Source organism: Tachypleus tridentatus, chromosome 1 (assembly GCF_004210375.1).
Source record: "Tachypleus tridentatus isolate NWPU-2018 chromosome 1, ASM421037v1, whole genome shotgun sequence".
NCBI classification, from domain to species: domain Eukaryota; kingdom Metazoa; phylum Arthropoda; class Merostomata; order Xiphosura; family Limulidae; genus Tachypleus; species Tachypleus tridentatus.
Genome location: NC_134825.1, coordinates 62946211 through 62970911, shown reverse-complemented (window position 1 = coordinate 62970911; position 24701 = coordinate 62946211). Strand labels below are relative to the sequence as shown.

At 33.9% G+C, this 24701-nt stretch overlaps 3 protein-coding genes across 4 annotated transcripts; 2 read left to right on the top strand and 1 right to left on the bottom strand.

The window, feature by feature from the left end:
• LOC143250347 (uncharacterized) lies at window positions 1-2817 on the top strand. The gene is made up of 4 exons (XM_076500796.1): window positions 1-152; window positions 1775-1817; window positions 2001-2133; window positions 2466-2817. Exons 1-4 carry the CDS (start codon window positions 97-99, stop codon window positions 2744-2746), a joined length of 513 nt encoding a protein of 170 aa, XP_076356911.1. The 5' UTR covers window positions 1-96; the 3' UTR covers window positions 2747-2817.
• An 8678-nt stretch (window positions 2818-11495) lies between these two features.
• LOC143250358 (uncharacterized) lies at window positions 11496-14460 on the top strand. Its single transcript, XM_076500806.1, has 4 exons — window positions 11496-11650; window positions 13418-13460; window positions 13644-13776; window positions 14109-14460. Exons 1-4 carry the CDS (start codon window positions 11595-11597, stop codon window positions 14387-14389), a joined length of 513 nt encoding a protein of 170 aa, XP_076356921.1. The 5' UTR covers window positions 11496-11594; the 3' UTR covers window positions 14390-14460.
• Window positions 14461-17612: 3152 nt separating this feature from the next.
• On the bottom strand, window positions 17613-23922 carry LOC143250312 (uncharacterized). Of its 2 annotated transcripts, none has more exons than XM_076500768.1 (4): window positions 23770-23922; window positions 22594-22654; window positions 20261-20396; window positions 17613-18019 (listed from the first exon to the last, which is right to left on the bottom strand). In XM_076500768.1, exons 1-4 carry the CDS (start codon window positions 23823-23825, stop codon window positions 17745-17747), a joined length of 528 nt encoding a protein of 175 aa, XP_076356883.1. In that variant the 5' UTR covers window positions 23826-23922; the 3' UTR covers window positions 17613-17744. The 2 variants fall into 2 exon arrangements, with proteins under 2 accessions (XP_076356883.1, XP_076356888.1); XM_076500773.1 differs by lacking the exon at window positions 23770-23922 and adding an exon at window positions 23487-23682.
• Window positions 23923-24701: the final 779 nt, after the last annotated feature.

Sequence of the window (24701 nt, the reverse complement as noted above, 5' to 3'; positions counted from 1 at the left end):
AATGATAACATCAGAGAACATATATAACATACAGATTAGTTGGTACCGGACACAAGAGCTGCGACTGTTTACCCGTTTGTCTTCACTCATTAAAAAATGAAATCTCTTGTTGTTTTGTCTGCATTATCGATATTGATCGCACTGGCCTCAGGGTAAGTATATTATCGGTCAAACCTACTTATTTTTACTTTCAATGTGTCCGATTAGATCACTTACTACGCAGTTTGATTTTCAATAATCGCCTGAGAATATGGAAAAAAATATTTCGTATATTTAAATACAAATTTTCATATGTTATTTAGATATTGCTTTAACAAATGCCTTCATGAACAGATAAACAACCTGGATGTAGTTCACTACTACAGTCCAGATGATCATTGTCGTTGTTATTCTGTCAAAGCTATCTAGATGTAATTCGCACAGTATGATAAATAAATCTTACTTCTCTACGTATAACAAGATGTATCACAATACAGTTTGAGAATAATTTTGTACAATAAACTGTGCCAAGGTTATACATATTTAGAGGGAATTATAAAATGTAAAACATGATGAAACATTTTACAACTTCAAGAATCAACCCTCGCTATCGCACACATAATATATTGCAAATAAACAAAAACATTAAACAGGTGAAATAGAATAACGAATGAGATCATATTTTATGTTTTTATTATTATTACGGTTAAGTCTTTTAATGAGCTTTCCTCAGAAATATTAAATACTCAATTTCAGAAGAGGAACAAAAGAATCGCTGGAATTAAAAATATTCGTCGAAACAAAATCTGTTGAAAATTGCAAGTTTCCTTTTTCTTACAATGGAATATGTTGGATTAAAAAGTGAACAGACACGACCTTTTGATCGACGTATAGGGTTCAAGTTGTGGTATACATCTGAACATGTCATACACTTTCAGTTATGAGAACATTAAAAATGTAATATTTTGATCTTGACGTTTGATTAATATTTTATGTATATCAGGCACACGTGCTGTGAGCCTCTCTCTTTAGTCAACACTTCGAAATTGGGGATGCTATGCCCGAGTCTCAGAGATGTCTATTTTGGTCACATGTCTCACAAGGTGACGCTCAAGCTAAAAATGTCAAAAATCAATAACAACCATGAAATAATCGTTTATACTAATTAGCATTTGCTTTTAATGGTCAGATTTCTTTATATTATATGTGGACGTACTAATTTAATAAAACCCTGCCAAATTAAAATCACTTAAAGTAAGACGTACTGGTTCATTCCTTTACTAGACAGGCTACAGTTTCACGTAAACGTAATTTTTAGTTTATTGATTTAAGACCATGATTTTACTCATTTGTATAAACCTTTCTAAATTTATAACTTATGAATTATGTCGCTGTTGTTGTTTTGAATGATGAAATAAAATTAATTGAAGTTTGGTTGGAAGGAAGCTTAAGAAGTTATGTTTAGTTTTCGCAGTCTTCCAGTTGTTCGCCTTTTTTAAAAACATTTATCACATTAGTATGAAAAAAACTTTCATGTAGTGAAGAATGAAACCAAGAAACCTCAGTCTTTACTATGATAATGAAAACCTAAATCATGCATAGTTTTTAAATAGAACACAAGAAAACGATTTCAATTTTTTGAAGAACATGGTTTACGAGAAAAAGCAATGTCTTATATCTAGAGTTGTATTATTTTGCCTTGGTATTCGTACTGACTTTTGAATACAAGAACAAAATTATACTTTATATCCTTACAAGAACATTTATAACTGAAATGAAATTTTCTTCATTTTAGGTTAGTGAAGAATATTCCAGAAAAGACATTCACTTCGTACTCGGTAGTATACTTCCGTCGTGAAACTTTTATCTTTGGTTAAAAACACGTTAAGTCTTTGTGAAATATTATTTAAAATTTTGAATCTCCACAAAATAAAAAAATAAACTTATCCTTTACTTTACACGATTTGTTTGATGGACTTGTACCCTTTGAAGTTTGCAATATGTTCTGATTTTGTTTTTAGGATAAGCTGACATGCTCTGATCAACCCTGTAAGAATGGTGCTAAATGTCTTAGAGCATACCGACCACCAGAACATTCACAGACGTACTATTGCTTCTGTCCGTCAGGGTTCTGTGGAAAAAATTGTGAAAACGGTAAGATAATTGAAACTAACGTCTCTAAAAATTGCAAACGTCAAACTCGTAAATTTGTTAGAAATATTTATTCTAATCCCTCATGACTCATCCATGAACAAGTTATCCAAATTCTAATGTTTAAATAACAAACTTATATGAATAACCACTTACACAAACAAAAATTTATTAATAAATGTAAGATTATTTTTACTAAAATATTAAATCTCTTGCACCGATTTTTTTATTTGGTACCATTAACTAGGTCAACCTTATAGAGAAGAAGTAAAACATGACTATATCTTACTTGTAGAGAATATTATTAATATTATTATTATTATTTTAATATATAGAACAGTTTATTCGATACCGTGGTTACCAGTTGGAGTGCCTGGAAGACTTTCCAGCCTTGATGTCAATATCGGGAACTATAGATGAAATTTATGAATACTGCCATCAAATTTGCTGGCAAACACCTGAATGTGAAAGTATTAACTACATCACAGGACCAACAGGTGTCGGCACTTGTAAACTTTTCAAAAAAGCACCTGATACGTGTGAATTTCAAGAAATTAATGTAACGCCGTCCAATAGGATTTCTTATGTTGCTGATTTGAAGAATTTGCAATGTTAAGGAAACAAATCTTTTTGAAAATAAAACCAATTTTTTTTCTGTTATGGAATAAATGACTTTTGTTAGTTTGACCCTTTGTGTATGTTATTTTTAAACTTAGTTCGTCGTGATCTGACATGTCCTGGTGTTTAGAGCTCACGATTACCAGTCCAGAAAGTGTTTGTTATTTACTCTTTCAAACTCAGGGACGGTTATCGCAGATAGCCCTCGAGTAAGTGTTTTCTCTGTGGAATCACAATGCTAGAAACTGTGGCTCGATGACCGTGATGTTCAGAGCACAGATGGTTCATTGTATTTTTGTGCTTAAGTTCAAACAAACAAAAGAAAAAGTTCGTCATACGTATTTGATATTATGTCTATTACTTTTGCCTTCTCCTTCTCTTCTTAGTGCTGCCAAAATAAAAACATTTTGTTTATTTTTTGCCATAAGAGTGAATTAATAAAGTTAAATTACTGAATTCAAAATGCAACGAATTATCATCACCAGAAGATAAATTAAAGACAGTAAGGAGAAAATCAAAATTCTCCTAATCAGCATATAGCGACATCCAACTCTCACAGTGAAACACTTTTAAACAGGCAGTCAAATGAGATATTATAGAATATATTTAATAAGCAGTGGAGCAGACAATAGCTATTTATAATTCATGATGCATCCATGAAGTGTCTCGCTCTCGAAAGCTCTGGGGATCATAATGTATCCTGTTTTGTCATTTGTGATTAACAAAGTACCTTAAATAGCATCCACAACAGTGCTCATCAGCCGGGTTTGTTTGGCGATCCTTGTGTCCAGGATCTGGTCTTCGCGACCTCCATTACGTCCACAAGAATGAAAAAATTACCGGAGTTTTATTTACTTAAATAAAATGTTGAGTCTTTAGAAACCTGCTCTTCACCCTCAGAAGTTCCCAACCCACCGTTTGAAAAACTCAATTCTAGAAAAAAGATCTGATAATGAATATATTTAAACAGTCACCAATAACACAAACCTGCCAACTATCTTATAATTGAAAAAAGGAACGTTTGTAAAACGTACGCACTAGAGATTTAATTAAGCATTTGCGCAAAGAGAATGGAGGAATTCTATTTCACCTTTGTTATTAATACCAAGGGCAAATAAAGGCAGCTTCTGATTTAATTCAAATACCTGTTGACCTGTTAATCATGCACCTGTTTAGAAAATGGGGAGTGTAAATTTCTGAGAGCTACAGTGAATAGCATATCAGTGATTAGTTATTAAGATAATATTTAATGTGATATGCTATTGCAGCAGATTTGTTACAGAATGCAGCTATACCTAAAATGCAAAACACTATTTTAAATGTGCCTTATAATGACATGAAATAGTTAAATATACAATTATATATTTATGAACTTCTTACGAGACTGGCCAACGGAGGTTAACACTAATAGACGGTGTATCCCTATCGCAATATGGGTCCTACTTTCTTACTCATCTTTAAACCCTAGGGTATATTTTATTTCCCACATTATAGTCTGTACTAAGGAGATCCTTTTGATTTGTACAGCATTTTTTATTTTTGTTGAGACTTTTTAGCTTATTAGATAGTATGTACGACCACACACACACATATATATATATCAAACATGTATATGCGTGCATATGTACATTATACATACAAAAGGTATGTATGTGAATTGGAGAATGAGACACAACAGGTGGGAAAGTTTAATCAGGCTAAGATCTGAATCTAGGAGGCATAAGTGTCAATGTTTCCACTATGAATTTATCTGACAGACAGTCAGTTTATTAATTAGCCTTGAAAGTATACGAGATGATTTTAGAGTGATTTCATGCGTATTTCTTTATTGCAAGTGACGTAAAAGTGCAATTTTCTGAGGCATCGCGTCTGGACACCACGCTTACATTGGCACCAACTTTCTGAAACTTTGCCCTTCCTCTCAACATTAACTCCCGATCTGCCACTGATAATAAGGGGTGAATATCTGCTTCTTCTTTGTGGGTATTTAGCTATGTTTAATTTTCAAATACCCAGGAGGGTCAGGTGCACAAGACCTCTTCTTTCATCCCTAACTTTAATTCTCAGCTACAACTATGTTGTTATTGTAGTGCTTTTGGGGCCAGAGTGTCCCACAGCACTCCGGCTCTTTTCAGGGCAATGTCCATATATTATCTTGATTTGCCCCTTTTTTTCCCTTTATCGATTTATATATTTTTTTCCTCTTTTATTCAATTTTTTTCACTTTTATTCGTTTATATATATATATATATATTCGTTTTTTTCCTTATGTATTTATCGGAAAGGGCCTGGCATGGCCAAGCGGGTAAGGCGTGCGAGTCGTAATCCGAGAGTCGCGGGTTCGCGCCCGCGTCGCGCTAAACATGCTCGCCCTCCCAGCCGTGGGGGTGTATAATGTACGGTCAATCCCACTATTCGTTGGTAAAAGAGTAGCCCAAGAGTTGGCGGTGGGTGGAGATGCCTTCCCTCTAGTCTTACACTGCTAAATTAGGGACGGCTAGCACAGATAGCCCTCGAGTAGCTTTGTGCGAAAATTCCCAAATAAAATTTATCGGAAAAATAAAATAATAATAATAATAAAAATAAATAAAAGAAAAGAAAGAGAAAGGAAATGAAAAAAAAAACGTAATAAAAAGAAGAAGAAATAATACTAGTTTTAAACGTCTAGTGCATGGTGGCCAGCTTGATTTATATTTCTTAAATATATATTCATTGTAGAGAGGTACTTAAGACTATGTTCATCATATACATAGTATCTGTCGAAATCACATAATAAATCATTGTTATGCCAATTTTATTAAAATAATTTAGTGCATTATGCAAGAGTCTTTCAGATATTGTTTCTATGTTTGTATACTTGTGCATTAATGTGGATGAAGTGGTACTTGGTACTTTATAAGCTGAAGTTAAGATTGAATTTTGTATTTTTTGTAGTTTGTGTAATTGTTTTTGTGTTATGTTTATCCAAGTTGGAAATGCGTATTCTATTATCGGTCTAATGTACAGTCATATGAAAAAGTTAGGACACCCTATGAAAGCCTGTGTATTTTTGTAACATTTTTGGATATATAAATATTTAATCTCAATTTCAACAACACTGAGAGATTATAGGAATATAACTAAACAATTAAAACTGAAGATAAGACTTTTCAAGATCTTCTGTAAATGTAATTCGACAAAAATGCATATTCTAACTGAGGAAAAAGTTAGGACATCCTACCCCCTAATAGCTAGTGTCACCCCCTTTGGCTGAAATAACTGCAGTGAGACGCTTCTTGCAGCCATCTACCAGTCTCTGACATCGGTTTGAAGAAAGTTTGCCCCACTCCTCAATGCAGAATTCTTTCAGCTGTGAGATGTTTGTGTTTGAGGGGTTTCTTGCATGTACAGCCCGTTTCAAGTCACCCCACAGCATCTCAATGGGCTTAAGATCTGGGCTTTGACTCAGCCATTCCAGAACTCTCCATTTCTTAGTTTTCAGCCAGTCCTTGATGGATTTACTGGTATGTTTTGGGTCATTGTCGTGTTGCAGAGTCCAGTTCCGCTTCAGCTTTAATTTTCGTACAGATGGTCTCACATGATCTTCAAGCACCTTCTGATACACAGTAGAATTCATGGTGGCTTCTATGATTGTGAGCTGTCCAGGTCCTGCTGCAGCAAAGCAGCCCCAAACCATGACACTTCCACCTCCATGCTTCACAGCTGGTGTGAGGTTCTTTTCCTGGAATGCTGTATTTGGTTTACACCAAACATGTTCTCTGTTCTGGTGTCCAAATAATTCAATTTTGGATTCATCTATCCAAAGAACATTATTCCAGAAGTCCTGGTCTTTATCTACATTATCTTTGGCAAAATTCAGTCGATTTTGTATGTACTGTCTGCGTTGTTTTGTTCTTTCTTTTAATAGTGTATTATTTCTTTATGTGGTTGCCATAAGTGTGTTGTGAAGTGTTTTTGTTTCGACATTGAGCTGTTTGCTGCATGTTTCAGGCACTCAGAGATTGTATGACTATATTCATTTATATCTGATGGGTCCGCAACGAAGTTTGGCACTTCAGTTGGTACAATTTGGTCTATGACTGATTGAAATAGTGGCCAATTGGCTTTTTATAATTTAGTTTAACTTTTACTTTAATTTTGTTTAAGTGGGGGGTGAGATTGAAGATACACCAGACTAGAAGTTGGTCACTATCTATATCGTGACCAACAGAGAAGCTTATGAATTTACTACTCATATTATACGAACACAGGCATAAGTCCAGTATTTCACTGGTGCCATATGCGTACAAGATATGTGTCGGTGTTGCATTATTTAACAAGATCATATTAGTTTCAGCTAGAAGTTTATAAAGTGTTTTACCCTTTGGGTTTGTACATCTACAGTTGAATGTGATATGTTTGCTATTTAAATATCCTATAATTACTATATTGGGATTGTGGTTATATATGGAATGTAATAGATTAGTATCTAATACTTTGCTAGGCGACCAATACATGCTCGCCACTGTTACTTCAGTATTATTTTGAGTTCTTACGTTTATTACTACTGACTCATAGAAGGAAGGTGTTCTGAGTTCCTGAACTATAAGTTCAGTTTTATACAGTAATAATATTCTTCTGTTTGGATCTCTCTTATCCTTCCTATCTTGTCTTATGATCGAGTATCCTTTTATTTTGAATCTATGGTAGTTATAGAGGGCAGTTTCACTAATTACAAAGACATCTGGTTTCATGGAGTTGGTTATATCTTCAATCTCATGTTTCTTGGAAGTTATAGCACCATGGATATTGATGTGTAGTACTGTGAATTTATCCATGGTTGACAGAGTTCATGATATATGTTAAGATTGTGGTAGGTATTTTTGGATGCTCTTCATAATTATTTTAATGATTATGTCTATTAAACTGTTTTCATTATTTGGATTTGTATATTCGGCCATTATTTCAGAGAAAGTGGAAGTAATGGCATTGGTTAATGTATTTTCAATATTCATAGGTGTGGTTTTGTGTGTGACTTCAGTTGTTTTCGGTAAATCTTCACTAACTGTTGGTGGTTTTTCCTGACTATGTGATGTTTTTTTTTACTATTGCAGCATATGAGTTTGTGGTGCAGGTTGTGTTTTCTGGTTTCTGAGTGGTAGTTGATTTTGATTGTTCTTGGATTGTTTGTGTCTGTGGCTTGTGCGTGTTTGGATTTTTAAATTCATATAAGTGTCTTAATTGATTTGTATTTCTGGCAACCTTTATAGTTTGCCATGTGTTCTTTCCCACAGTTACAGCATTTAGGTTTGGGGTTTTGTTTAGTATATTGCGATGTGTAGTGATTTTCTCCACAGTTTACACAACGCGCAGTTGCTTCGCATGCTGGTGCTACATATCCATCCATACCTTTGGCATTGGTAACACTGTGTTACTACCACTGGCGGTGTTTTAGTTTGTTCTACAGTGTATCTTTGATACCACATTGTGATACCATTGTTTATTAGTTGTGTTATGTCCTGAGTGTTATCTGTAACTACTTTAATTAAGTTTGTTGGATTTTGTTATGTTTGAAGTTATGCGTTCAACTGAAGTGTATTTTATATTTTGTCCTGTTATTGCTTCTTTAATGTTTTCTATGTCGATGGAGTGGTGTAACCTCCGGATTACGAAGGATCTGATTGTTGACTTTGCTCCGGGCAAGTGTATGGTAATATTACCTGTTTTAAAAGCGTCTGAAGGTCATTTTTTAACAATCTAATCAGCTGGTTCCTGTCCTTGAACTAGAACCACACCGCGGGGAAAACGCTTAATGTTAGTAATATTTGTCTTAGGTTTACACGTGTAAATTTTCCTTGCTTGTTGAGGCTGGTTGTAAGTTCCTGGAATACCTTGTATAATAATGGCGTATTTCGGTAGTTTAGTTTCACTTTCTGAATGTCTTTCTGTATTTGTATTTCTTAGTGCTTTTTTTTTCTTGTTTTATCTGACTTCTAGTCTTCACAAGTGTAAATCCTTCGTCGTCAGAACTAGCTTCCACACATTCCGAGTGTGTGTTTGTGTTTGTTTCAATATCCAGGGTGGATTTGTGATTATTTATGCTACTAATCGTTAGGTTTTCATTTTCTATTACATTGGCGATCGGTGTAGCCTCAGCTTCACTGTCAACAGTTGTTAAATTAACATTCTCTTTGCTTATTTTACGTATTTTTCCTGACTTTACTAGTTGTGTCTTTAACTGGGGTAGGTTTTAATTTTAGATCTTCTTTAGCAAGCTGCATTAAGGTTTTCAGTTGTAAACTCTCATTTAGGATTAGGCCATCTACACTAGACTCACTTATTTCTTGTTTTTCTTCTGTAGCCGACATGTCGTCTGCTTCAAGAAGCCTTGCACCTATCCTTCTTTAGTTTTTATGTCGATAGGGTTTTCTTTATATGTTTTTCTCTCTTCTTCTGTATGGCCCGCAACAGAATGATATTACTTTTCAGTTTTGTTTTTTCTATCGCCTTTCAATACACTATACCACTGTCTGAGCCTTAACGAGACCGTCTAATATCGATCACAACCCACTATATGTTCATAAGAGTGCACAAAATCACTGCTTATCTCTTCTCTCGCCAATAATCCGAAGTGAACAGACTTATATGTTGTTTGGATTTTGTTAATCCGCCGTTGTTTTGGGGTTTACAATAATAATAGCTGTTTTCGAAAATTTAGAACTGTTGTTCCAAAACAGCGATGCGCGAGAGGATGGCAGGTGTGAAGGGAAGATTCAAAGACAATCAAAGATTTAGAGACATTTTAAAAAAATTCATCTGCAAAAACTGAATTTTAATTTTTTGCAGATTATGGATAGATATTTTTCCAAAGTGAGAAAAAGAACATTAAGTGAGGATGAGGACGATTTGAGTCCAAGTTGTGATCCAGAATGGTTGTCTTCACAACCGTGCCTGAACAAGGCTCGTAGAATTCGACACCTGTAGCAGGCCCATGCAAACCTCCGAAAAAGAAAGTTTGTCTACAAGATATGGATATCTATCTGAGTCTCGGTTTCACATGGGCTGGAGATAGTCCCAAGCAAGATGAAAAGACATCTGTCGTCAAAACATGGAAATCTGGCAAACAAGGATGCTCGATATTTTGAAAGACTTTTGGAACAGCAGAAATGCAAACGATCATATTTTAAAAAACGAATGTCAGTCTTAGATAAGATGCAGATTGTATCTTACCAAATGGCTGAATTGATTAATCAACAGATGAAACCACATACAATAGTTGAAACATTGATTCTGTCTGGTAGCTGCTTGATTGTAAAAACTTTGTCTGTTGATGATGCTGAGTGAGAAATTATGAAAATTCCTTTGTTTGATAATTCAATTCGCAGAAAGATAATTGATATGTCAGCTAATATTAAGAAGCGTGTTTCGGAAAGTATGAAGAATTCTGAATTTGCTATTCAAGTTGATGATTCGAGCGACATTAGTAGAAAGGCACAGTTGCTTGCATATGTCAGATTCAATTCCAATGATGAAACAATCACACAGTCTTTATGTTGCAAAGAACTTGTAAAAACATACCAGAGGACAAGATATTTTCCAAATCTTGAGATCCTTGTGCTGGAACTTTTACGAATGGAGCCCCATCTATGATAGGGAATGTGAGAGGCTTGTTGTCACTAACCAAACAGAAAAATCCAGTTGTAATATCAACTCATTGTTTTTTTACACAGAGTGGCATTAGTCAGCAAGGCCCTTGTAGTTGATTTGAAGTTGGTTCCAGATCAGGCTGTGCGTATCGCGAACCTCATTAAAGCAAAACCACTAAAGGCGCGGCTATTTGCTCAACTCTGCAAAGACATGAAATCAGAACACCAATGCCTAAAGCTGCACACCAAGGTTTGCTGGCTGTCTCGCGGAAAAGTTTTAAATCGGTTGTTGGAACTGAAGAACGAACTAAGAACATTTTTGGAACAAAAAGGTAATCCATTGTACCAACATTTAAATGAGAATGACTGGTGCACAAAACTGGCATATTTGGCCGATGTCTTTTTCAGGTTGAATGTGCTCAACGCCAGTATGCTAGGCTGCGATGACAATATCCTCACAACTACAGACAAACTAACTGTATTGAAAAAAAGAAGAGCTTCAGCTCTGGCTCGGAAGATCGATGCAACATAATCTCGAAATGTTCCCACCGGTAAAATATTTTAAAACGAGCACTGAATTGTACGGCCTCATACAGGAACGTCTTGCAACACTGATAGAAAAGATTGATCAGTACTTCCCATAGTGATGTACAGAAAAAGTAGGCTGAGTTAGATACCCCTTTGCGAATTCGTCTGTTCAGATCCAGAATTAGATGAGTAAGCTGAAATAGCATACAATATTTAATGTTTAAAAATGTTGTGTAAGATCTGATTCTTTATGAAGTTGTGTTATTCTAATTGTAAAGACAGGATCTAAATGAGCATTTTTCTTTTAAGTTATTGAAGCACTTTTGGCTAAACTAACTAACGACTGATGACGGCAGTAAAAATTAAAACTTGACGTGTACGTGTGTCAACAAGTATTAAAGCATTAATTTCATTTCATATTACACAAGATTGGGAACCGCCGAGTTTCGTAACATGCGATTAGGAGATATCTCCCTGGTACGTTTGTACTCGTCATGTGTTTGAACACCCAAAGGAAGTTAATTATCTAAGAAAACAGATGTCTGAGACATGTAAAACAAGAGAACTCCTTACACTTATATATGGACTTTATAAGCTAATGATAACATCAGAGAACATATATAACATAAAGATCAGTTGGTACCGGACACAAGAGCTGCGTCTGTTTATCTGTCTGTCTTCACTCATTAAAAAATGAAATCTCTTGTTGTTTTGTCTGCGTTATCGATATGGATCGCACTGGCCACAGGGTAAGTATACTGTCGGTCAAACATATTTATTTTTACTTTCAATGTGTCCGATTAGATCACTTACTACGCTGTTTAATTTTCAATAATCGCCTGAGAATGTGGAAAAAAAATATTTCGTATATTTAAATACAAATTTTCATATGTTATTTAGATATTGCTTTAACAAATGCCTTCATGAACAGATAAACAACCTGGATGTAGTTCACTACTACAGTCCAGATGATCATTGTCGTTGTTATTCTGTCAAAGCTATCTAGATGTAATTCGCACAGTATGATAAATAAATCTTACTTCTCTACGTATAACAAGATGTATCACAATACAGTTTGAGAATAATTTTTGTACAATAAACTGTGCCAAAGTTATACATATTTAGAGGGAATTATAAAATGTAAAACATGATGAAACATTTTACAACTTCAAGAATCAACCCTCGCTATCGCACACATAATATATTGCAAATAAACAAAAACATTAAACAGGTGAAATAGAATAACGAATGAGATCATATTTTATGTTTTTATTATTATTACGGTTAAGTCTTTTAATGAGCTTTCCTCAGAAATATTAAATACTCAATTTCAGAAGAGGAACAAAAGAATCGCTGGAATTAAAAATATTCGTCGAAACTAAATCTGTTGAAAATTGCAAGTTTCCTTTTTCTTACAATGGAATATGTTGGATTTAAAAGTGAACAGACACGACCTTTTGATCGACGTATAGGGTTCAAGTTGTGGTATACATCTGAACATGTCATACACTTTCAGTTATGAGAACATTAAAAATGTAATATTTTGATCTTGACGTTTGATTAATATTTTATGTATATCAGGCACATGTGCTGTTGACCACTCTCTTTAGTCAACACTTCGTAATTGGGGATGCTATGCCTGAGTCTCAGAGATGTCTACTTTGGTCACATGTCTCACAAGGTGACGCTCAATCTAAAAGTGCCAAAAATCAATAACAACCATGAAATAATCGTTTCTACTAATTAGCATCTGCTTTTAATGGTCAGATTTCTTTATATTATATGTAGACGTATTAATTTAATAAAACCCTGCCAAATGAAAATCGTTTAAAGTAAGACGTACTGGTTCATTCCTTTACTAGACAGGCTACAGTTTCACGTAAACGTAATTTTCAATTTATTGATTCAAGACAATGTTTTGCATTTGCATAAAGTTTTCTAAATTTTGAATTTATGAATTACGTCGCTGTTGTTTTGAATTAAACACGAAGTTACGCAATGGGCTATCTGTGCATTGCCCACCATGGGGTAGCTAAACCCGCAGACATACTGCTGTGCCACTGGGAAGCTGAATTATGTAAACCATCTACTATAGAGCAAATATACTAATCATTATTCGCCACCGAGAATGATTAAATAAAATTAATTGAAGTTTGGTTGGGAGGAAGCTCGAAAAGTTATGTTTAGTTTTCGTAGTCTTCCAGTTGTTCGCTTTCTTTAAGAACATTTATCACATTAGTATGAAAAAACTTTCATGTAGTAAAGAATGAAACCAAGAAACCTCAGTCTTTACTATGATAATGAAAATCTAAATCATGCATAGTTTTTAAATAGAACACAAGAAAACGATTTCAATTTTTTGAAGAACATGGTTTACGAGAAAAAGCAATGTCTTATATCTAGAGTTGTATTATTTTGCCTTGGTATTCGTACTTACTTTTGAATACAAGAACAAAATTATACTTTATATCCTTACAAGAACATTTATAACTGAAATAAAATTTTCTTTATTTTAGGTTAGTGAAGAATATTCCAGAAAAGACATTCACTTCGTACTCGGTAGTATACTTCCGTCGTGAAACTTTTATCTTTGGTTAAAAACACGTTAAATCTTTGTGAAATATTATTTAAAATTTTGAATCTCCACAAAATAAAAAAATAAACTTATCCTTTACTTTACACGATCTGTTTGATGGACTTGTACCCTTTGAAGTTTGCAATATGTTCTGATTTTGTTTTTAGGATAAGCTGACATGCTCTGATCAACCCTGTAAGAATGGTGCTAAATGTCTTAGAGCATACCGACCACCAGAACATTCACAGACGTACTATTGCTTCTGTCCGTCAGGGTTCTGTGGAAAAAATTGTGAAAACGGTAAGATAATTGAAACTAACGTCTCTAAAAATTGCAAACGTCAAACTCGTAAATTTGTTAGAAATTTTTATTCTAATCCCTCATGACTCATCCATGAACAAGTTATCCAAATTCTAATGTTTAAATAACAAACTTATATGAATAACCATTTATACAAACAAAAATTTAATAATAAATGTAAGATTATTTTTACTAAAATATTAAATCTCTTGCATCGATTTTTTTATTTGGTACCATTAACTAGGTCAACCTTATAGATAAGAAGTAAAACATGACTATATCTTACTTGTAGAGAATATTATTAATATTATTATTATTATTTTAATATATAGAACAGTTTATTCGATACCATGGTTACCAGTTGAAGTGCCTGGAAGACTTTCCAGCCTTGATGTCAATATCGGGAACTATAGATGAAATTTATGAATACTGCCATCAAATTTGCTGGCAAACACCTGAATGTGAAAGTATTAACTACATCACAGGACCAACAGGTGTCGGCATTTGTTATCTTTACCAAAAAGCACCTGATACGTGTGAGTTTCAGAAAATTAATGTTACGCCATCCAATAGGATTTCTTATGTTGCTGATTTGAAGAATTTGCAATGTTAAGGAAACAAATCTTTTTGAAAATAAAACCAATTTTTTTTCTGTTATGGAATAAATGACTTTTGTTAGTTTGACCCTTTGTGTATGTTATTTTTAAACTCAGTTCGTCGTGATCTGACATGTCCTGGTGTTTAGAGCTCACGATTACCAGTCCAGAAAGTGTTTGTTAATTACTATTTCAAACTCAGGGACGGTTATCGCAGATAGCCCTCGAGTAAGTGTTTTCTCTGCGGAATCACAATGCTAGAAACTGTGGTTCGATGACCGTGATGTTCAGAGCACAGATGGTTCATTGTATTTTTGTGCTTAAGTTCAAACAAACAAAAGAAAAAGTTCGTCATACGTATTTGATATTATGTCTATTACTTTTGCCTTCTCCTTCTCTTCTTAGTGCTGCCAAAATAAAAACATTTTGTTTATTTTTTGCCATAAGAGTGAATTAATAAAGTTAAATTACTGAATTCAAAATGTAACGAATTATCATCACCAGAAGATAAATTAAAGACAGTAAGGAGAAAATCAAAATTCTCCTAATCAGCATATAGCGACATCCAACTCTCACAGTGAAACACTTTTAAACAGGCAGTCAAATGAGATATTATAGAATATATTTAATAAGCAGTGGAGCAGACAATAGCTATTTATAATTCATGATGCATCCATGAAGTGTCTACCTCTCAAAAGCTCTGGGTATTATAATGCATCCTGTTCTTTGATTTGTGATTAACAAAGTACCTTAAATAGCATTCACAACAGTGTTCATGAGCCGGATTTGTTAGACGACCCCCGTGTTCGGGTTCTGATCTTTGCGACCTCCATTACCTCCACAAGAATGAAAAAAATTACCGAAGTTTTATTTACTTAAATAAAATGTTGAGTCTTTGGAAACTGCTCTTGACCCTAAGGGGGTCGCAACCCACCGTTTGAGAAACGAAATTCCAGAAAAAATACCTGATAATCAGTACATTTAGACAGTCACCAATAACACAAAACTGCCAAATAAAGCAGAATTACTGAGCAAAATCTTAGTTTATCTTATAATCGAAATAAGGAATGTTTGAAAAACGTACGCTCAAGATTTTTAATTAAGAATATGCGCGAAGAGAATGGGTATTTCTTGTTGTTATTTCTCGCAAAGCTACGCAAGGGCTGTTGCCGCTAGCCGTCGCTAATTTAACAGTGTAAGACTAGAGGTAAGGCAGCTGGTCATCGCCACCCACCGCCAACTCCTGCGCTACTCTTTTACCAAAGGATAGTGGAAATAATCGTCACATTATAACACACCCACGGCTGAAAGGGCAAATATGTTTGATGTGACGGGAATAAAAATCCACGACCTTCATATTACGAGTCGAGTGCCCTAACCACCTAACCATGCTGTGCCAAACAATGAGGTATAATTTATAACTTAGATAACGAAGAAAATAGTTTCTTCAACATAAGATAAATTGATTTCGTTTTAAATTTCGCGCAAAGCTACACGAGATCCGGAATTATGTTTGGAGAAGGATATGGCATGCATTTTGAGTAATCGCACCTTGAAAATGAAACATGAGAGTATACCACTGGACTCTTTTGGGATATACGACTAGAAACAATATTCACACATCTTTTTAACAGCATTATCCATTATTTTACAATTCTCCACGATATATTGTTGTGAACAGTGATTTTTTTAGGTCTGACAAATATCAAAGACAATAAAAGATAAAGGCTTATTTGTGTTGATGAGGGTATGAGAACTTGTTTGTCTCAAATTAGACCTAATATAAATGAGACTACCGCACAAAAACGAGCTCACACTTCTCATTGAATTTGTATACTTTGTGAATGAATCATGTTTTTATGTAGTTGCATTGTTTTATACTTTCTGGATGTCTCACGATCATATTATAATGTAACTGTGTTCTATGTTATGAATAAAGCACTGCTAGGGGTTGAATTTTCGTTTTTGAAGGTATTTTATCAATAGAAAAATTCGATGTGTCGCGAGCAAATTTTCATTCCGAAAGTGCGACCCAGAGAGAAAAGTTTGGGAACCACTGATTTAGAGTAATACCTTACTTTTTGTGAGAAGATAGGCCCGATATGGCCAGGTGTGTTAAGGCGTTCGACCCGAGGGTTGCGGGTTCGAATTCCGGCCGCACCAAACATGCTCGCCCTTTCAGCAGTGGTGGCGTTATAATGTGACGATCAATCCCACTATTCGTTGGTAAAAGAGTAGCCCAAGAGTTGGCGGTGGGTGGTGATGATTAGCTGCCTTTCCTCTAATCTTACACTGCTAAATTAGGGACGGCTAGTGCAGATAGCCCTTGTGTAGCTTTGCGTGAAATTCAAAAAAAAAATTGAGAAGTTATATAAGGCGGTGAGAGAGGAAATGCATTTATCTGGAAGATTATTTTAGGACAAGGTTAGTAATTGTGTCATCTGGGGCTGAGTTTTTAAGAGTTTCGACATGGGTTTTCACTTCCGAGCAGGTAATTGGTCGAGTGATGTCACTGGAAGAAACGTCGAAGTTTGCATGTATGTTTGCGGACATAAATAAACGCGGTTTGAATGTATGACAATTAGAAGAGATAAAATTATTTAAGCCGTAGAAAATGATCATGTAGGTTGGATATTGAATAATTTCAAGGTAAATAGCAAACAGAATCGCTTTACTTCTGTCTGTATTACCTGTAAAATATGGTATTTGATAGTGTTGTTGTTCTATGTTTGAGGTATTGCATATAGATTTGATTTTTTTCTCCAAAAGGTGGGAGGATTTGCATTACGTTCATCTGTTAATTGGCACAAGTTATCCCAGTTGTTATTCTGTTGCTGTTTAATTAAAGTTTTGATGGTGTTACTATTTTATTAACGGATGTTTCGATTTGACGATCACGTGTACTAATACATTGAATTATTGGGATTATCTTTCATTTTTTGAGTTTGAGCGAAACCTTCTGGGTTGGAAATATGGCAGTTGTAATGGTATTAACTGGTCTTGTAATATTAGATGCAAAATTTTCTAATGTATATTTTTGAACGAGCAAAATGGAGTTCACAATAACTAAAACTAAGCATTTATACGAAATTGTTTAATTCATTGTGGTTTTAAGAGATTGTACTTGAGAATAATCACATATATTCTATTGTACTAAAGGGAAATATTAATGATGCAGAATATATTGAAGTAAGTCATGCATTAAAAATATTAGTTAGATAAACAATAGGACAATGTATAAACAATATGACAAGATATACTTTATTTCTTCAAATTCATAGCATATACTAATATTACGTAATTATTTATTTATAAATATCACTCAAACAAGAACACTTTCACACGCTAACAGTTCCTATCTATTATTGTAAATTAACAGTTTTCTGTACGTCTCTCAAACCAGTATTCAGTTCCAACTTCGGACATTGGATCCATTACACATGTTTCATCGTTCAGATCATACTTCAGGATAGAACAATACCCAGAACCGTCTTGATACTGTTTTATGTTTATACCCTTACAATCTGCATATTTATTACACAGATTACGACATCCTGTCACTAAATATGAATCTGCATCCCAAGTATCAATAATGCCTTCATCTGGACTACACCTAAGTTGAATACTGGCATGAAGCTCAAATGTTCCTTTGAGCGAAAAGAAATAAAAATATATATTAACAAGAGAAGAACAAATAACAAACACGAAAGTGAACAGAATGCACGGACCACATCCTTCTTGAAACATAAAGTAGTTAACTTGACACAAAACTCCTACCTTCAAGGAACACAAACATACAAAAATCAAATATATGCAGTCACTCACAAAGGATAAACAATATAAATGAAAATAAGCTTACAACCAACACTACATTCTTACTCTGCTATTTCGAGGGAATCAGTGTTATTATTTTCAATATTCCGTTCATGATTCTCAAGGAAAATATTTAATAAGTGTGTGAGTTTGTTTTTCTTATAGGAGAGCCACATCGGGGTATCTGCTGAGTCGACCGAGTGAAATTGAACTCTTGATTTTAGCGTTGTAAATCCATTTAAAAAGTGATCTATAACTTAACCAGGGTGTGTTCGCTAAACCAGTTAATTCGTGACTTTGTTGTACTCCCTGCAATTTTGTCATAATACAAGTTATTTAATGACAAATCGAACAATGAAGAGCAATCATGAAATAGAGAAGCACTTATAAAAGATACAGTGACTTTTTAAGGTAAGTAAAAGCGATATTTCTTTATAAAGTGGCTTTGGTCTATAAGGTGTCTTTATATACATTCATTGAAAACACTGTTTTTGTTCGAAAAGGTTTATGTCATTCTTTCCAAAGTCTGTAGGAATGGCGAAACGTCAATTTAGAAGTTGACCTATAAGTGCAAGGTAGCAAATTTTTCTGAATGTTAGAAGTGTAGCAAATGTGGACGTAATTATGACAGAATTATGAAACGTCAATTTAGAAGTTGACCTATAAGTGCAAGGTAGCAAATTTTTCTGAATGTTAGAAGTGTAGTAAATGTGGACGTAATTATGACAGAATAACCGCAACCGAAAAGTAAGGCGTAAAAAATATTAAAGAAAGTTTATCTCTAACAAAGGTGGCGATGCAAGTGAACTTCAGATTAAAAGAATAACATTCACTAGCCAACCAAATATTTTCAATTATATTCCTGAAGAGTTTTCTAATCGAGAAAAGAGGATCGTGAAGAAGGATGATAGGCAGTAAATATCTGTTGACTTGGACTGACTAGTCATCTTTGTCTACAGCTGCCCTATTTTGGTACTGTACAATTCTTCACCATTACAGCGTTCAATCTTTCCAACTGCAATAACACGTTCAGCAGATGGCGTCTGCGGTCTCTGTACATTATTTATGATTTTATTCAATTGGTTGTAACTCTACCTAACCAGCAAACTACTGTAATTTTCTATGGTCATAAACAGGCTTTTCTTATTGTTGAGTCACTGTTAATTTGTAACTTCGGTAAATGTTACAACATTTAAATTACATGCGAAAGACATAACTATCTTAAAAGTTGTTGAATTTTACATATGAATTTTGGATAGTTGTTCGAGAAATATCGTTTGTTCAGTTGGAAATAACATTAAACAAAGAAAGGGATGACATTCCAAAATCTGCTATAGACAAATCACAGCTGTCGATTAAGAAGGGTCGATCTTATTTCAACTGAACAATTACTATAACATTAATATAAGATAAACATATACAAAACATAGTATTGTTGTTTCAAAAAAGTTGTGAATTGTTGTAATTAAATAAAGAATAAATTCGTGCACCTGTTATAACATGGTAAGAATAGTGAGTTCTTACCTAATTGCTTCTCAGTTATGGTGTTTTTGGATTACACTTATGGTATTCGTATTGAAGTCTTACTTGGCTGGAAGTGACAAACTTCAGCATTTCTTCTTCTGGTTATTTTACTTATTCTTATAACATTTTTGTAGTTTTTATGGTTTAAGCGCTTTGTTACACAACGGGTTATCTACGGTCTGTCCACCGTAAGAATCGAATCCTTAGTTATAGCGATACAAGCATGAAACTTAACGCTGACCAGTTAGAAGCTATACTTATAAGAGATAAATATAAAATGAAATATTTTTCGCTTAAAACACTCCTCAAAAAGTATATGATGACCAACCTATGCTAAAAATAGATTGTTATGTGCTAACTTGCGATGGACACAGCAAATAGTGTTTAATTTTCTTGAATTCAAAGGCATTGTAAGGTTAAAGTTAAAAAAATAATGAAAATGATCATTGTATACATATATATATATCTTTTCTATACAAGTAGGACGTATTTGAATGCAGAAAGAAAATAAAAACTAAAGAGAGAGAAAGAAGTAACGATTAACTACATACCAATATCACAGTGTAGACCGCACGTGTTACGCTGACACAAACACTCGTAGAACCTTCGTGTTTGTAGCGCGTTCTCTGGTGTATCTCTACAAAATCCTTTATTTTTACAAGGGTTGTTTTTGCACGTTACTTGTTCCTAGAGTTAAAAAAAATACTAACAAAACTGTTCCTTTTATATATACTAATACAAATTTTGTAAAAAATCACGTCCATTTATCTTTAAACTTGTTAATAAATCTGTAGAAAAAAATTATAAAGAAATCCAAAATAATAGCGAAATATATTTGTTATTTGTATGTTGTGAAGCACAAAGTTACTTAATGGACTATCTGTGGTATGCCCACCACAAGTATCGACACACATTTCTTTTAGCATAATGTGAAAGTTTTATTCATACCTGTCTCCCAGAAAAATAGAGGAGTTTCTCAGAAAGTGCCAAATAGCTGGTAAGTCACTTCATATCGGTTCATATGTTTGGCTCAAATTCATTGGGTTATCTTTTCATTTTATGTTTACTTACACGGCTTTTAATAATTACAGGTGGAACACAAAGAATTACCAAACTGTTTGGAAGATCTTTGTTTTAAAAAAAATCGTTAATAGTACATCAGTAATTGTTGTTGTCGTTGTTTTCTCATGAGTATGTTATTGCAATTTTTCGTCTTTAAAGGAGTAAGAAAGTTGATATTCAAAGTTAGAGTGTTTTTAAACAAAGTAATACTTTCATAGTTTCATAATTGTAAGTAAACTTCTCAGAGGCACAACTATCTTGAAATTTGAGTAAGGACAAAATTTCAGTATTTTCCCTGGCTTTTCATGGTTAAGGCCAAAATACGTTTTCTTTCCTGTGACATTGAAAAATTCTGGAATTTGAATGTTGAGACAGTAAAAAGTCGATTTGTGTTTGAAGTTACTCTCTTTTTGTACTTTCCGAAAATTCTAATCCAGTAAAAATACGTTTAAATGTTGTCGTTTTTCAATTCGTAAAATTATTATAGCTGAAAGGAGCATTGATAATTAATTATATTTTGAACAATACTAATCTGCACAGTTTATATATTTTATCTCAAACCATAAAAGTATAGATTATATTATTATCTTTGTTTAGTGCTAAGTGCTAAGCTATACAATAGATTATCTGTACATTTTTCACTGCGAAATTCGATTTTCAGCGTTCCTCAGACTCGCCCCTAAACCATCTGAGAAGTTGTGCTTTTCATACAAAATATGTTTTCAGAAAAACCAAAACCTTTCAGATATGTTATTAAAAACTTAAAATATTTCCTTGTTACATTTCTACAGCTACATCTTGTCTTCCGTTGAACCAGCTTGAAGGTTTTAACGCTAAACTTTAAGGTTAGCCATCCGTAGTGGGCAGAGAGCAGGTAGCCAACTGCGTAGTTTTGCGCTTAAATGCAAATAATCGTAGAAAAGATTAAGAGTTTTTCGAGAAGTTGGTAAGAATCTGGTCCAAACTAGGTACATATCATTCTGATTTTTTTGTTGTCGTATTAATGTTTCTATCCAATGAAAATTATGGAAAAACTAACTTAAGTACATAGTTCCTTGTTCCTGTTTGGGCATGTCTTCTTTACTTAAAATATTCATATAAAATGAGGTTTGTTTGCTAATTTTGAATTTCGCGCAACGCTATACAAAGGTTATCTCCGCTAGCCGTCCATAATTTAGTGCTGTAAGACTAAAAGGAAAGCAGCTAGTCATCACCACCCACCACCAACTCTTGGGTTACTCTTTTGCCAACGAATAGTGGAATAAACCGTCACATTATAACGCCCCCACAGCTGAAAGGGCAAACATGTTTGATGTGACTGTAATTCAACTCACAATCCTCATATTACGTGTCGAGCGCCTTAACCACCTAGCCATGCAGTGCCGTAAAATGAGGTATAATTTATATCTTAGATAACGAAGAAAATAGTTTTTTCAACATCAGATAAATTGGTTTGGTTTTGAATTTTGCGCAAAGCTACTCGAGGGCTAACTGCGATAGCCGTCCCTAATTTAGCAGTGTAAGACTAGATGGAAGGAAGCTAGTCATTGATACCAATCGTTAACTCTTGAGCTATTCTTTTACCAACGAATAGGCGATCCTCAGATTATGAATCGAGTGCTTTAACCACCTGGCCATGCCGGGTATCATCAGATAAAATTTAAGTTTTGCAATATTAGATCAATATTTGTTTAGATCAGTTATGTTCTTTGCATTTTCTACTCTTTCCAATTTCTGTGACAGCTGAAGCTAACCTTTAAATGGACATCTTTTTTTATCTAATAATATCTTCCAACATGAAAATTTAACTTTTTCAGCTTACCAAATATGGCGGACCGTCAGGTATCGTCGGAAGAAAATTCTCGCGAACGATTTCCTTTAACCTGAAAAGGAAAAATAAAAAAATATATAATTTTATCTAAACAAAAATATCGGATAGCTCAAAAGTGTTTCTATTATTTTGTGAGTATCTAGTTACATCATCACACACACTCGAAATATAGAAAAAAGTCATACGTATAGGCTACTAAATAAATGGTTTAGATTTGGTTTCTGGAAATATTTAACTTCGCTTCGCTTATGTAACAATGATATTTTATTCAACGACTGACCTTTACATGATGTGTTTCCACAAACTAAAATAAGTTTCAAATATCACGATACAGCCAAGCTGTACATTGTCATCATATATCAGTAGACAGTAGTATGTTATATTTAAAAAGTAGTATGTTATATTTCTTATTCTTACTCACTTACTTCATCGACCTACCATTCCTTCAAAAATTATCTCTGAGAATTGTTAAGCCTAATTGTATCATGCACATGAAACATAAATGTTCTCTTAAATTCTAAATGTTATCAATTTAAATAAAATAGTGTTTTAAATATATACGACATTAATTACATGACACTTCTAATTCTAAACATAGTTTTTCTAATCCTGGGCAACTACTGCTGACATACTTGCATGAAACACATTGTGGACAGAGCACAGATAGCCCATTGTGTAGCTTTGTGCTCAATTCCAAACAAAAGACATAATTGCAAGTTTTTTACAGTTTACGTTCCTTTATTCACGTGATAATAAATTTAAACTTCTACCCACACAAGATCATACAACATTCTATAAAAAATCAAAATTATCATATTTTTTATTGAGATGTGCCCACTAAATTTCGGAGACCTAATTTAGTTAAAATAAGGTGCTCAACTTACATTAGGCAATTAATTTTCGTTTTTCAGATCATAATTAGATGGCGATTTTAAAACTGAGTTGTGGTACGCTTCGAAATCTTAATAATGCATCTAAACAAAACTTTTGTTTAAAAAACGTTTGGTGATACGAGGATTAGAGCTTCAAAACTAGCATTTTTGCTTTATTCCTGCTAAAGAATTATGGATGACATTATTTCAAAACAGAGTTAAAAGTTTGAACCTACATTTCATTACTCTAACTAAGGTACGTTAAACAAGTTAAACAAAAATCAGGGTAATTTACCAAACAGCGTGAGTTGTGGAGAGAATGCCAACTGCAACAGCGATCAGGTACATCATTGGTGTTATGGAAGAAATAAGTTGAATAATTATTGTGAGAAGATGATGTTGTTTTATATAGACGTCAAAGTAACAATAACAAAATGCAATAACATACGAAACTCGGTATGTGGAGTTATCTTATTACAGTTAGATGGTTCATGCAGTCCAACAGGTGTTTTCATTCCGTGGGAATGTAGCATCATTGGCATCGAAACAATATCAGTTGCAAATAAACGATATTTCACAACGAATTTGAAGAAGCTCATATAGATTAGAAATTAGAATTCTGCAAACAAGTTTATCTCTTGCGAGTTTCACTAACTGCAAGCGTATCATAGTATTTTAGGCAACAACACTATTGCTTAACATGTATTGCAACATGAACTTGGATATTTTGGTTTATTTTCAAACTTTTCCCAGTGTTTTCGATTCCGTAAAAACATTTTAACTGGACTTTCATTTCCCTGTCCCTCCCTTCACACCAAACATGCTCACCCTTTCAGGCGTGGGGAGGTTATAATGTAACTATCAATTCTACTATTCTTTGGTAAAAAAGTATTTCAAGAGTTAGCGGTGGGTGGTGGTGACTAGCTGCCTTCCCTCTAGTCTTACACTGCTAAATTAGGGACGGCTAGCGCAGATTGCCCTCGTGTAGTTTTGCGCGAAATTCAAAACAAAATAAACAAAATGAAACTTTTCTTGTGCACCTGAGACTCCTGGGTATTTAAAAATTAGACATACCCAAATACCCACAAAGAAGAATCAAACTCTCCGTATCTCTGATGAAATCACGATAAAAAGATGTCACAACTGCAGAAAATAAAGTGATACAACTGAAAAATACTTCTCTTTTAATTAAGGATAAACCTACTTTTTCTCGTAGTTCATTACGTT

Excerpts from the sequence above, each read along its gene's own strand:
- LOC143250347 (XM_076500796.1), top strand. The coding sequence starts at position 97 with ATGAAATCTCTTGTTGTTTTGTCTGCATTATCGATATTGATCGCACTG. Across the intron at positions 1,818-2,000 it reads AGACATTCACTTCGTACTCG|GATAAGCTGACATGCTCTGA; the intron begins GTAGTATACTTC and ends TTTTGTTTTTAG. Across the intron at positions 2,134-2,465 it reads TGGAAAAAATTGTGAAAACG|AACAGTTTATTCGATACCGT; the intron begins GTAAGATAATTG and ends TTTAATATATAG.
- LOC143250312 (XM_076500768.1), bottom strand. The coding sequence starts at position 23,825 with ATGATGTACCTGATCGCTGTTGCAGTTGGCATTCTCTCCACAACTCAC. Across the intron at positions 22,655-23,769 it reads TCCACAACTCACGCTGTTTG|GTTAAAGGAAATCGTTCGCG; the intron begins GTAAATTACCCT and ends TTTCCTTTTCAG. Across the intron at positions 20,397-22,593 it reads CTGACGGTCCGCCATATTTG|GAACAAGTAACGTGCAAAAA; the intron begins GTAAGCTGAAAA and ends TTTTAACTCTAG.
- LOC143250358 (XM_076500806.1), top strand. The coding sequence starts at position 11,595 with ATGAAATCTCTTGTTGTTTTGTCTGCGTTATCGATATGGATCGCACTG. Across the intron at positions 13,461-13,643 it reads AGACATTCACTTCGTACTCG|GATAAGCTGACATGCTCTGA; the intron begins GTAGTATACTTC and ends TTTTGTTTTTAG. Across the intron at positions 13,777-14,108 it reads TGGAAAAAATTGTGAAAACG|AACAGTTTATTCGATACCAT; the intron begins GTAAGATAATTG and ends TTTAATATATAG.